The 12237-nt window shown below is 43.2% G+C and overlaps 2 protein-coding genes across 10 annotated transcripts in view; one reads left to right on the top strand and one right to left on the bottom strand.

The window, feature by feature from the left end:
- GREB1L (GREB1 like retinoic acid receptor coactivator) overlaps positions 1–3678 on the top strand; it is a 144329-nt gene extending 140651 nt beyond the window's left edge. For all 6 annotated transcript variants that reach the window (XM_042798257.1, XM_042798254.1, XM_042798258.1 and 3 more), the window contains one exon: positions 924–3678. In XM_042798257.1, coding sequence (XP_042654191.1) covers positions 924–1087 — 164 coding nt within the window. In that variant the 3' untranslated portion in view covers positions 1088–3678. The remainder of the gene's footprint in view (positions 1–923) is intronic.
- Positions 3679–4590: 912 nt separating this feature from the next.
- Positions 4591–12237, bottom strand: part of ESCO1 (establishment of sister chromatid cohesion N-acetyltransferase 1) — a 34420-nt gene continuing 26773 nt past the window's right edge. For 2 of the 4 annotated variants that reach the window (XM_042798260.1, XM_042798261.1), the window contains exon 10: positions 11655–11744. Coding sequence is in view for 2 of the 4 variants with exons in the window: in XM_032987722.2 (XP_032843613.2) it covers positions 5344–5491; positions 8085–8272; positions 9138–9281; positions 11655–11744 (570 nt within the window). In the remaining 2 variants the exon portion in view is untranslated. Of the gene's footprint in view, positions 5492–8084; positions 8273–8546; positions 8833–9137; positions 9282–11654; positions 11745–12237 lie in introns of those variants that run through there. The other 2 variants (XM_032987722.2, XM_042798259.1) reach the window with 2 other exon arrangements.

The raw sequence follows: 12237 nt of genomic DNA, 5'->3' as shown, positions 1-12237 counted from the left end.
TCCGGTGCATTGGTGGTGGCACAGCTGAACCGATTCCCTCTCGTGCTGAGTGAGGATGGTGCACGTTGTGGGGAGGGGCAGTGGGGGTGACCCCAAGCCAGTCCCAAGAACCGTGTCTCGGCGTTTGCTCCTGGAGCCGTTTGGGCCCCCGGCGCAGGGGCAGTGCGGGAAGGTGGCAGCCGCGGGGTGGGGATGGTGCTGCCGTTGCCAGGCCCCCAGAGCAGCCAGAGGGGCCAATTTGTTTGTTGTTTCTTGAGCAAGGGGCGGTTTCTTCACCAGAACGGGCAGCGGGACGGCCTTCCCCTGCGCAGGTCGGGCAGAGCAGGGATCCGAGCCTGAGCTTTCCGTGTGGCGGGCGTGTGGGCTGCAGCACAGCCCAGAGGGAGCCCTGAAGGTGTCCAGCTGTCCTACTCATTAAATGACTACGCAGTCTGGAAATGCCGGGTGCAAAGAAGCTTGCAAGTTTGTTAAACCAGAGAAATTAGGGATTTGGTTTGTTATTCCTCTTACAGGCTTTACCGAGGGGACCTCTCATACTTAAGGCAATCATAGCAGATTTTCTCAAGAGTCAGTTGTGGGCCTGGTTTGGCTGAGTAGCATTTTTGGCATAATTATCAGTTGTGATTTCAGGATCTTGGATTCAAGTTAACATTCTCTCTGCTGCAGTTGATGATACTAACACCGGCCAGGCAGCGACGTCCTGCGATAGAGAGCAGACCCCCACCATGCTCGGGTGTCCCGGCCGTGTCCCAGGGCCCGGGGGGCTGAGCTGAGCCCAGGCTGGGCGGCTGTTGCTAGACCCTTCTAACACTTCCTTTTTCCTACCTGGCAGCAGAGATGTCTTTAAAATATCTTAGGAAAGTGAAGGAAGGAAGTAGAGTTGTTACTGTACCCTGAGAATCTAACATGCTTTTCAATTGAAGGTGCCACCCTGTGTGTCATATGTCAAGACAGAAGCTCGTTACGGCAGACAATAGTCCGCTTGGAGTTGGAGGACGAGTGGCAGTTCCGACTTCGGGATGAGTTTCAAACTGCTAACAGCAGCGATGACAAACCACTTTATTTTCTCACAGGACGCCATATATAAAAGCTTCGCTAAGACACCGCTAACAAAGGGAAAAAAAAAAAAAAAAAGAACTTTTTTTTTTTTTTTTTAAAAAGTACAATCACTGTGGAGCAAAGTGCAACCAATATTTATCTAGACTGCTCTAAAGGATTCCCCACAATTCTGAAGTAGGCTTTATTCCTAGGGATAAAATTACCACATTGGTTATGATTTCAAGCATCCTGGATTCCAGTTGTTTTCGCATCTGTCGCAACTGCCAACACTAATCACACTGCCAGCGAAGCTGTAGGATCTAGGAAGAGGACATAATTCGGTTGAAGAAGAATCCTTTTAGATTCAGCTGAGCGAGGGGAAGCTGCTGCTCTCAGCAGCTGCTAGCTTGAATGTGTCACGTGGATCACAACCCAGCATGTGGAATTTACTGAAGATACGTGGAGGAGAGCCCGCCGTGTCTCTTCAGCTCTGTACTGTGGTACAGGAATACTCAGGGGTTTGAAACTACACTATAACGTAGATATTTGTATTAAAAGGAATAGTCTTGTTCTCTGTGCAGTGTTAGTTTAAAATTGGTAATTGTGTATGTATTGAAACTGTCTTTGGCGAAATTTCCACAGGTGTTCAAAGTTTACTACTTAAACCTGAACAAATCAGCAAATGCATGGCAGGCACTGTGCGCCCCGGTGCTCCCAGCACCCCCCTCACCCCGTTCGGCTCCTCCTCCTCGACTCCAGGGACAAGGCAAAAGGCTTCTCGTAGATGCTCTCTCCTCAGCCGGAGGCCAGAATAACTTGCCAGCAACTCCCCTTCAGCTTCTCGCTCTTGTCGGAGCTCCGTCCTCCTTTGCGTGTGGAAACACGTCCTCCTGTCTGTCCGGTGCCTTTGTGGTGGGCCCTAGGCACCTTGCTCTCCCTGTGCTTTCCGGCTGGCTGCAGAGCTGAGCTGAGCTCTGGCAACTCACACCCCTGCGTGAAGCAACGGACCAAAAAACTGCGCAGGAGGGCAACGCTGCCTCAGCTGGACCCGGGAGAAACAGAAGGTGTTTTCCAGTAGCTCCAGGGGGGAGAAGGCTCAGGGAGCTGGGACTGCGTCAGGAGAGACTCTGTCTAGAAGCAAAGATCTTAGAGCGCGTCACCTAACACTGCCAGCCCTTTCTTTTTTTGATTAACCTCTGTAAATATCGGTTGTAGCGGTAGTCATACGTCAGTCTACTTACAAGCCTATTGCTGACCCTCGTCAAGTTGTTCGGGAAGGAACTCGGCGCAGTAGCATCGGGTTGTCAGGGTTAGATCGTAGCGGTACTCACTCTGGTTGACTCATGCAGTTGGCATTGGGTCACCCCACTGAGGTTTCCACACAACAAAAATAATAAATCTTCCTGCACATCATGAGTCCTTTATTAAAAAGAAAAATGCAGCGTGTTCTTACAAGTGATTCAGGAACATCCATTTACTCCCCCCAAAGCAATGACATGAACGTGTCTCTATACGGCACCTGCAACTCATGGGAGGAGGAGCTGCCAAAGCTGCATTTTTGGGTTTTTTTACGCATAGTGTTAATTAAGCAACTTTTTTTATCTTGTGAAAAGAGATGTTTACAGATGAAAAAACATAATATATTTGACAGAGGCTAAAGGAAAATGGTTTGCATATGTCTGTGTTAATGTAGCTTAACTCTGATGCTGTAAATTTAGCAAATCTCAGATGAACAACCCCTTTCTGTACATTTATTTTTTATTTTCCTTCAGACACAACCTGCCTTACCTATTTTAACACTTGGAAGAAGTAGGGACATAAAAGATGCTTCTTGAAGCTTTTGATACACACCTGAATGTATTCCAGGAGTTCTGGTTTTGCCGGAAGGGCTCAAGGCCAACCCCGAGTCTTAGTGTGGTGCAGAAGTTTCAGGCAGTACGTGTTCAAAAATGGTTTCCTTTTTGTTTGTGTATTTGATGTTTGCACTAAGTTCTTAAAATTCCAGGTGCTGAGACTACTCTGAGGCTCTAGCCCTCTGGTGAAGCGGCGCGCAGTTGGCCGGCAGGTTGAGAACACAAGTCAGAAAGGCAGCATGTGTTTGCCTGCCTTCACCAAACACCAGTTAACCCCTTTCCTTCGCTCTCCCCAGGGCAGGGGGAGGGAGCTGTGGTCCCCTGGCCAGGGCACCCGGCCCCGGCCCCCCCCCCCCCCCCCGCTGTACCTGCCAGCTCCCGGGGGGGGAGAGCGTTAGTTGGCATCCAGAGTGTTGCTGTTCCATTTTGGTTTTAAGCTTCACCACCACGGCCATTCTTATGAATGTATTCAACTGGCCAGCGTATTTTACCTGTAGATGTTCTCGTCTATTCACAGGTTAAATTTGAATGTAAACTAAGATTTAAAGAATCATATGCAGATGCTTTTTGCTTAACTTATGTAATTGCTTTTTGTGACTTTTGGAAGAGGGTTAAAAATGTTGCTTTCCTAGTGTAAAGTTTTCTTAACCAAAAACTTGGTGAATTTAGCTTCACTAGTCAGTCTACCTCATGTTACTGTTTATGAACTGAAACCGTCTGAAGTTGTGGCTATGGTATGTTTATAATGTGCTTTCATTAAATTTGAATATATTAAGTTACCATTTAAGATTGCCTCTTACCTGGTGCTTCGCAGAGGACGCACCGTTTCGTTCTCTCTTCACGCACACCAGCACTCACCCCTCAGAAACCCACCTCGTACTGCTATCAGCACTCCCACTCGTTGATTTTCTGGGGTTACCTCGGTGTAATCCTGCCAGCAGTGGGGAGATCTCAGACCAAGTAGCTTTGCTTCAGACAGACACGAGGGAGGAGGCAAACAAGCTGTAAATACCAACTTTTAGTCCCTTTAAGTATCAACAGTTGAAAAACGGGCTTGGTCTGGCCATGGTTTGGTGTTGCTGAGGCAAGAACTTCAGGGCAGCAAAGTGCCTCAGCACTGCGCGCCTTCCGCGGGCGGCCCCGGCGGTGGCTGCCAGCCCCCCCCCCTTCTGACGGGGCCCTTTACCGCCGGCTCCCGCCCCCCTGAGAAGTACAAGTCGCAGCCTGGAAGCAGCCGCCCCTACGCCCCAAATTCACCCCCGTTCAGCCACCTCTAAGTGCCCTGAGTAACGTTGCAGAGGTTCTTTGCTTTAGCTCTAGGCCAAGGTTAAGGACAGCACAACACAAACAAGTGGATCCTAACTGCACATAGGTTCCAAAATTAAAACAAACCCTAGGTCTAGATTTAATTAAATCTTTCCCATCTTACTCTGGGGCTTTAAGCTCTGGCCAAGGCTGAAGGCGTCGCCTCTTACCTTGCTATAAGCCCGTGCCAGGGTGGCCTTGGTCCAGAGCTGCCAGGAACTGCTCCTCGGGGCGTGATGCAAATGCATGTCGGCACAGAGGGAACTCTGAGCCAGCAACTGTTCTCCAGGGGCTGCTCCAAAACACACGCTCCTGTTAGCTACTGAGGTAATACTTCACACGCAGAAGTATGAAATACACTAAAGATTCATTCACACTTCGTACCAGTACAGAGTAACTTTAAAAAAAGCTATCAAGTATTTTATTTTTAATCTATCTACATTATGTACAGATCAAGAAAGGCCACAGCAGTTTTTCAACATACAAACCCTTTAAAAGAGGAGAGATTTACGAAGGAGTGACAAGTATCAAAGTGAAGTCCACTAACAAAGGTATATACTCAGTACAGTACTTGAAGAAAAGTGACGACTACACCCGTCCTCGGGGCTTGGGTCCCACCTTTTCCTCTACAACCAACCTGGTGGAGAAGGGGTCGGGGGTGGCGCAGGTTTCCGACGTGGCTGACACCCAGCAGGCTCCCCCGCGCCCCCTCCAGCCCCCGGGGGTTGCCACCCACCACGACCCCAGCCCGACGCTTCGAGCTCAGCCTCGCGCTCCGCCCGGCCCCCAGCGGCACTGGTATATCACCCCGTTCAGAACTTCAGCGTGTACTCATCGGCGAGGCCAGAGTCTTGGCATTAGCGTACAGTCCACTATGAACAAGTTTCTGCTGCATGTAAACATGACTAACTAGATAAAATACAATCAAACTTTTGTAAAAGTTAATAAAATATCTTTCTTTTAAAAAAACAAAGTTAGCCTATTACTGCATTGTTTACAAGTTTAATAAAATAGTACAACCTTTTGGTTGTTACCAGTCCTGAGTTCACTGTAGTAAAAATGGCCCTGGCTTCTGCTGAAGGTCTGCACCCATCCAGTGCGTTTTGGCAGAAGGCTCCCAATAAAAACAGAATTCCTTCGGGAGCAGTTAAGTCTGGTGCTGCCCGTTGAGGAAGTTGTATACCAGGAACTGGCCGGTGCCACAGTACTGCGTCGCAAAGAGCTTTCCATCGGGAGTGGGGTCAGAGAAAGCGATTTCTTCTTTGCTTAAGTATGAGCCATAGATGAAGTTGCTCCTGTTTAAAAAGGGGGGGGGCGGGGGCACAGGGTGGAAAAAAAAGACAATTACCCTCAGAGCATAAATATTCTTTCATTATTCCATTAGGCCACAAACCATTAGTAACGTGGCACAGACATCTGAAAGGAAGAAGCTCTTCTGTTAGGGGGAGATGGCTCTATTTATAGCTGTGCCTGTGAGCTACCCCCTCCTCCCAAATGGCAAGGAGGATCACTTGTTCTGAGAGGGTTTTTAGGTGGTTTGGGTATTTTAGAATAAATGTTTGTACAGAGCAACTGCTTGTGAATTGCATCGGGAGTTCAAGGAGATTTAAATCGAGAGATTTAAAATATCTGAATTAATTCCAACTATTTCTTCATAGAAAAGAGACTGCTAGCACTATGACTACCATCACTCGGAATGAAAACACAAGCTACAAACAAGCCAGGGTGCTCACAGAGGGGCTGCAAGGACCTGATGAAATTTCAAGTTCCTCGTTTTAAAAAAAAAATTTGACATTAGGATGAGAGCACAGCTTGGATTCATCTAGAACATCTATGAACACAGGCTCAAGGCATAATTCCTAAGTGATACACTTCCAGTAATAAACTTCATTAAAATATTTTATGTATGTTTTACTCTTATTTGAAGAAAGAGAAGAGAGTCAAGGGATACCAGTGTACTTTTCTGGATGACTATATGAACAAATTTAGAGAACTGATCTCAGGCTTTAAGACTTTGATCGAGGGAAGGAGGGGGGAATGTTTATGCTTGGAAACAGAAGAAACGCCCATTAGAGTTACATTTTTAAATTCCTATAAAATAAACTCACATGTACTTGCAGAGCAAGTAGGAACTTCAATCACATGGACATCGCCACTAAATCTTGAGGAAAAAACAATAGGAACATAATCCTTTATTACCAGCTTTATTCCCTTCTCTAGTGCTTTTAGCAAGGTGATTTTCTTAAGACTGTCTGACCAGGTTTTGTGACTCCAGCTCAGCTGTGAAAGCTCGAGTGAAATGGGGCAGGCATTCTCAAAACGGACTTAAAAGCCTGCTAGGATGCTTTCAACATTTTGAAATCAGGATTTAGGCTAGCCCCTAATTCAAACTACCTTTTGCTACAAATGACATCGAGGCTGAAGTTTCACTGGCAGCTGAGCAGCTCTAACTGCTTACCGCCATCCAAGAGCAAGTCTCCCTCCTCTCTTCTGCCTTACACAACTTTCTGGGCTCCCTTGTTTACACCACCTCTAGAGCTCATCAGAACTTTCTACAAACAGAGCACCAGAAAAAACACAAAGCTCTTTTTGGTGAACCTGTTTTCTACTAACGTAGCAGTGAGCTAGTGGAAGGCCAAACAAGCACCAGAGCATGGCAAAAGGTAAGATGCAGTGCACAGCCAAGAGGAAAACTCAGACCTCTCCTCACCAGCTGAAGCGAACCATTAAAACTGATTCTAAAGATCCTTCAGAGCTGTAACTCAGGGAGCAACTCCAGCATTGCTTTGGGGAAGAAATCTTGCCTTTAGAAATAGTTTCTAAGAAGCTGCTGAATACACAATCAAAAATCAGCCAAAAATAAAACCAAATCATCAGGTTACTGTGCTTCTCTGGATACAGCTTTACAGTCGATAGCTCGGACAGAACACGATTCAGTAAGAACTTTGCAGTTGCCCTGTCAGCCAGGCAGGATGCATTCTGCAGAGCAGAACAGCTTTGCTCCGCTCTCCAAATAACCCAAGAGGGCAAGGACTGGCAGACACAGCAGTACCGGTGCCACAAACCCCAGCAAGATGGGGCTAGCCCGGCACCTAGCACAGTCCTGACAGCCCAACAGTGCTGAGATTTGGGTAGTTCTTGGCATTACTCAGAACGGGCATTTAAAGGTCTAGGAAATGTTGCTGGGAGAAACCTATGGTCTGGAGATTTGACATTTTAAACATTTATCTGAACAGCAGCATGGATGTTTGAGTTCTTTCATGGATCTAGCATTTAGCATTCAGCTGAATACATTTCTCACTAGCTACTAAAAGCTCCATGGAAATTTAAAATATCTCATTAGGCTCAGTGAAGCTGAGTAAAGCAAAAAAAAAACAAAAACAAAAACAAAACAAAACAAACAAACAAACAAAAAAAAAACAGAACAAAAAAACAGTTGGAATAAGCCACCAGGCAATATCAAGTAGTTCAGTGCATTCGTGCCTGTTCTGTTCTCCTTTTCTACTTCTAAGGAATAGACGTTTGGACAACAATGAGAGGTCACAGTCCTTAACACTTGGGTAATCTCACACTTTGACCAAACACAGTCTCATTTCCTTGACTCATAATTGCCTCAGAGGAATTCACCCAAGCTCACTGGCAGTCTGCTAGGGTGACTCATTACAACTGCACTTAGCAGAAAGATTTCTGTTACAGACAAGCTATTGCAGAATTCTGGCATTAGTTACTGAACTCCACGTAACACTGGAACTGTTGACTGTGCTCAAATCTACATCTCTAATATCACCAGCAGCTTAAAAATACAAGCCTGAGACACACAAAGGAACAAAAGTCTTGGACTGAGTTCTGTCTAAAACACATGTAACCGAGGAACTTTTTTAGTATTACCTAAGACACTCTATCATCCGAGAAGCAATCTTCTTTCGACGCATCATGCTGAATACCCATATTCGACTAATCCCACAAATAGCAGGTTCTGGAGAAGTTGAACAGCACCATGCTTTCTGTCTTTCAAATATGACTTTCTCATTTTCTGAACTGACTTCTGGAACCTTCTCTTCTATAACTCTGTAGCCCTGCAGGTGATGTAAAAAATATTTGTCACTTTATAAAAGCATCACTAATAACTGAATTTTTGTGTAATTTATTTCAGTGAAAAATACTTGATAAAATGCCTTACCAAAAAACCTGCATATTTGTGTCTCATTTAATTTCTCTTAACAGTTTCAAAACTGGAACAGCTGATAAAAGATTAAACTAAAAAAACCCCTAAAGCTTCTCCGATTTAAAATAACAGCGACAAGTAATCCAGTTCTTATTACCACAGGAATTAAAGCATTTGCATCAGTTTCTCTACTCTGACTGAGATTGTTTTGCTTCTTGTCTGCTCCTCCCAACAGAAGGTAGAAAACAACACCGTTTACAAGGGAACAGACAAAATATGTGACAAAGTTCTGACATCGGTTTTTAGTAGTGCAAGTGGCAGCACGACTTCTTGTCCTGCTCTCCACTGCACAGTTCTGGCCTCTGCTTCTGTTTGCTGTGGAGATGCTTGACCCCTCAGTGATCCAACTCAATCCTACAGAGTACCCACTTTTTCATCCATATTGGATTTCTGCCAGGCAGGGAGTTGAATCTGCTTGTCAACAAGCAAGAGGAGAGTGAGAGCTACAATAACAGAGGAAGAAAAATTCCATCCTTTGGCTGTAGCCAGTCCTTAGACAGGTCTGAGCCAAGTATGACACAACTACATAAAAATGAATAGCTACAGTTCCGAATGGTCTGCCACCAAATGTCTCCTCCTCTCTGGAAAAGGCATACAAAGAATACTTATTTGCTAGATGGCAAGACTTAAACTCCGAGGTAATTCTGTAGTTTCAGAATGTCTGAAGAACACAGTCACTAAGCACTGACACAGATTGCCTTTCTCCAATCACTTACCCACTGGATATGTTCTGCAATTAAACAGCCGATAACTTTTTTGTCATTAGAAATGAAAAGAAGAGTTTTAGTTCTAGAGTAACACATGAGTGGAGCTTGCTGAAATCCCAAGTCATTGTCTACCATTTCTCTAATTTCTTCAACCTGTCAAAATAAGTTTAAATGCTGTATAAGAAACACATGTAAACACGTATTTGTATAAACTTACATCAAAATTACAGATTTTCAAAAATGCACTAAGGTATCTAGAACACAAAGCCATTCCAAAAGTTAAAGATTATCCTAAGTAACCTACAACACACACATTGGTCCACATCAGTGTTCCTTAAATAATATTTGGCTGGAAATAGGAAGAGACGAGACCTCTAACTCAGCTTCCATTAAGTCCAAACTCCAGTTAGTCAAAGGCTAATAGAACATGGATAATCAAAGTGCAGACTCTGATATTCTAAAAGAAAATGAGATCTATGCCAAAAGTTAAACTGGTTTAGTTGAAAGTTTTCTGTCTGTTATTTTTAAAGTCTTGAAAGAACTAATCCGTTAAGAGTTGTGTGCAGATGATAGCAAGCACAGCACCAAGGCAGCTAGAAAATGTATGCATTCGTTGTAAAGGAATGAATAACTGTCCTCTCTTTCCTCAAGCCTTCTGCTCTCCCGTTAGCTTTGCGAACAGTAACTGAAACTAAAAATAAAATTTTAATATTAGCAAGTTTAAAAGAAATATATAAGCTCCAGCATGAATGTAAACAAAAACTTACGGATGAGCTGAGACTTTACTGGGGGATTCTTGTGTCTACAACCAGGCACTGAAACAGCCTCTATCATCCCTCTATCATCTCATATGAGACAGAAATAGGGTGGCCTTTCCTATGTGCTGCATTAAACAGCACAAGCTTTAGTGCACGTTGTAGTTACATTAGTAAAGCAAAACTAGAATTACTGAAGTTATGAATATATGAAGTTAGTACTGATCAAATGAAAATTGTATTAAAACATGCTTTTAAAGTAACTTTTAAAAGGCATGGTATCAGTTACTCTCTACTTTCTCATCTAACCTTCATGTACCAGTCTTTTAACTACAAGTCCAATTAGCCAATTTGAAATACTAAGTAACTATTCTTGAAGTCAATCTTCCGCAGTGGTGACAGTTCAGATTCTCTCAACTTTAAACACACAGAACTACAAAGAACTCTATGCTAATTTATTTGCTACAGTCTTCCTTTCCGCTGTCTCAATTATTCAGTAATTCTTCCTTCAGCCATTTTAGTAAAAAATAAATGTGCAATGAATGTACTAAAATTAAGATAATACCACCAGAGAAATCACACTTAATAAACTTATCTGTGTGAAATATTGTAAAAAGAAAACGTGTAGTTTCTTTTCAGTTCAGTAACTTAAAAAATTCTATGTTAGTCTAAAGAAAACCCACTACAGTCATGCCATCAAAGAGCTATCCTGGGCGTCAATTCAGCCTCCGGAAATCCCTTCCAACCTCAATCATTCTGTGATCATGGTACTGTAAAAAAGTACCTCTTAGTCACAGCAAATTCCCAGCTAAACAGAATCAGTGCCATGCGACTGAAAAAACAAACGTAGTGACATATTAAGATGTAGGAACACAAGTTAGCCAGCAAGACACCGAGTACCCTGCTGCTCTAAGTCTCCACTAGTGTACCATGACCAGTTTTAGATACTCTCAAGAGAGGCATGGGACAGGACACAAATGGAACTCATCTAGAGGAGAGTATGACAATGATCAGAGCACTATAAAACATTATTTAGGAGTATAAACTGAAAACCAGCACATCCCATCAATCTCCTTAAGGTGAAACAATCGGAGTTTGTTCAGGCACAAAAAAGCTGTTACGAAGAGGAAAAGCAGGATGTTTTCTACAGTTACAGCAGTATGATTTGCACTAATGAGCTTAAATTGAAGTGCGGAAATTCTGCTGGACATTTAGGGAAAATTTCCTAATGCTACAGATAGTGAAGCACTGTAACAGAGTCTTGAAGGGGTCAGAAAAACCTCCAGTGGTAGAAGTTTTAGAAAGTTGTCAGATGCACTATAACCAGAGCTGCTCCTGCTTTGGACATGGGAACGGACTAGATGACTTTGAGGGCACTTTCCACCTAAATCTGTTTTTATCCCAAAATCATTTAGAGAATGGTGCCATATTCATAAAGTCAATACACTTCAGCTTGTTTAAATATAGTAAGAAGTCTGTATTACATAAAATATCTGGCAGACATTCAGCAAGTATATTAAAAATAAATATAAAAATAGTTGGTTGATGCTGTTGCCACCCCTGCTCAGACCCATCCTCTCTATGAAGTGAGGAGCAGTGCATAAGAGATGTCTGGCCTGTTTGTGGAAAAAGCTACAGAACCACTGCAGTGTTGAGTCCAACTTTGACTGCTCACACGTAAAGTATATAAATTTTACTATGAACTTTCTCATTGCTTATATGAAAACATCAAACAAAGTAAGACATACGAGTCCAATCCTTTTCATCATACCTTTTTCAGTGCATACTTTGGGTCATCAGGAAGAACCATTATTATCTTTCCATCAGGATATTCAGCCAAAATTCTCTCCTTTTTCCAACCCTAAATAAAACAAAAACTTATCTAAACCATACACAAGATGTACTTTTACAAACAGAAATTGCATATTATTGCTCTAGACACTGAATTTATGCAGAGACTTCACACTATTTAGCAGTTCCTTTGCTAGAGAAGGAAACTTCAACTAGCTTTTTAAAATGAGCACAACAGATATAATATGATCTTATTTATACGATAATTTATACAATAGCCTAACTATATCTAGAAACAATTTGTGAAAGTGTCTTATAATTTCCCAATGAGATTTTTTCCCCCAGGACTGCAGCGCAAACTGGATTTTAAAACAGAAGTAGCAAACTTGGCTCACATAACTGATTTCCAAACCTTTGTAATACTTATTTTCCGAAGTCCAGTGAATGGGAAAACCCCTAAATTTTAATAAAAGATTTCTTTTTAACATAGTTACCTCCACAAATACACACTCAGTTTTAAAGTTTGGCATGCGAAAGACCTCCAGGAGGTTCTAAATGAACTG

Source organism: Tyto alba, unplaced genomic scaffold, assembly GCF_018691265.1.
Source record: "Tyto alba isolate M040663 unplaced genomic scaffold, T.alba_DEE_v4.0 Super-Scaffold_27, whole genome shotgun sequence".
NCBI classification, from domain to species: domain Eukaryota; kingdom Metazoa; phylum Chordata; class Aves; order Strigiformes; family Tytonidae; genus Tyto; species Tyto alba.
Note: the sequence above shows the minus strand (reverse complement) of the source record. Positions and strands in the feature narration are given on the sequence as shown.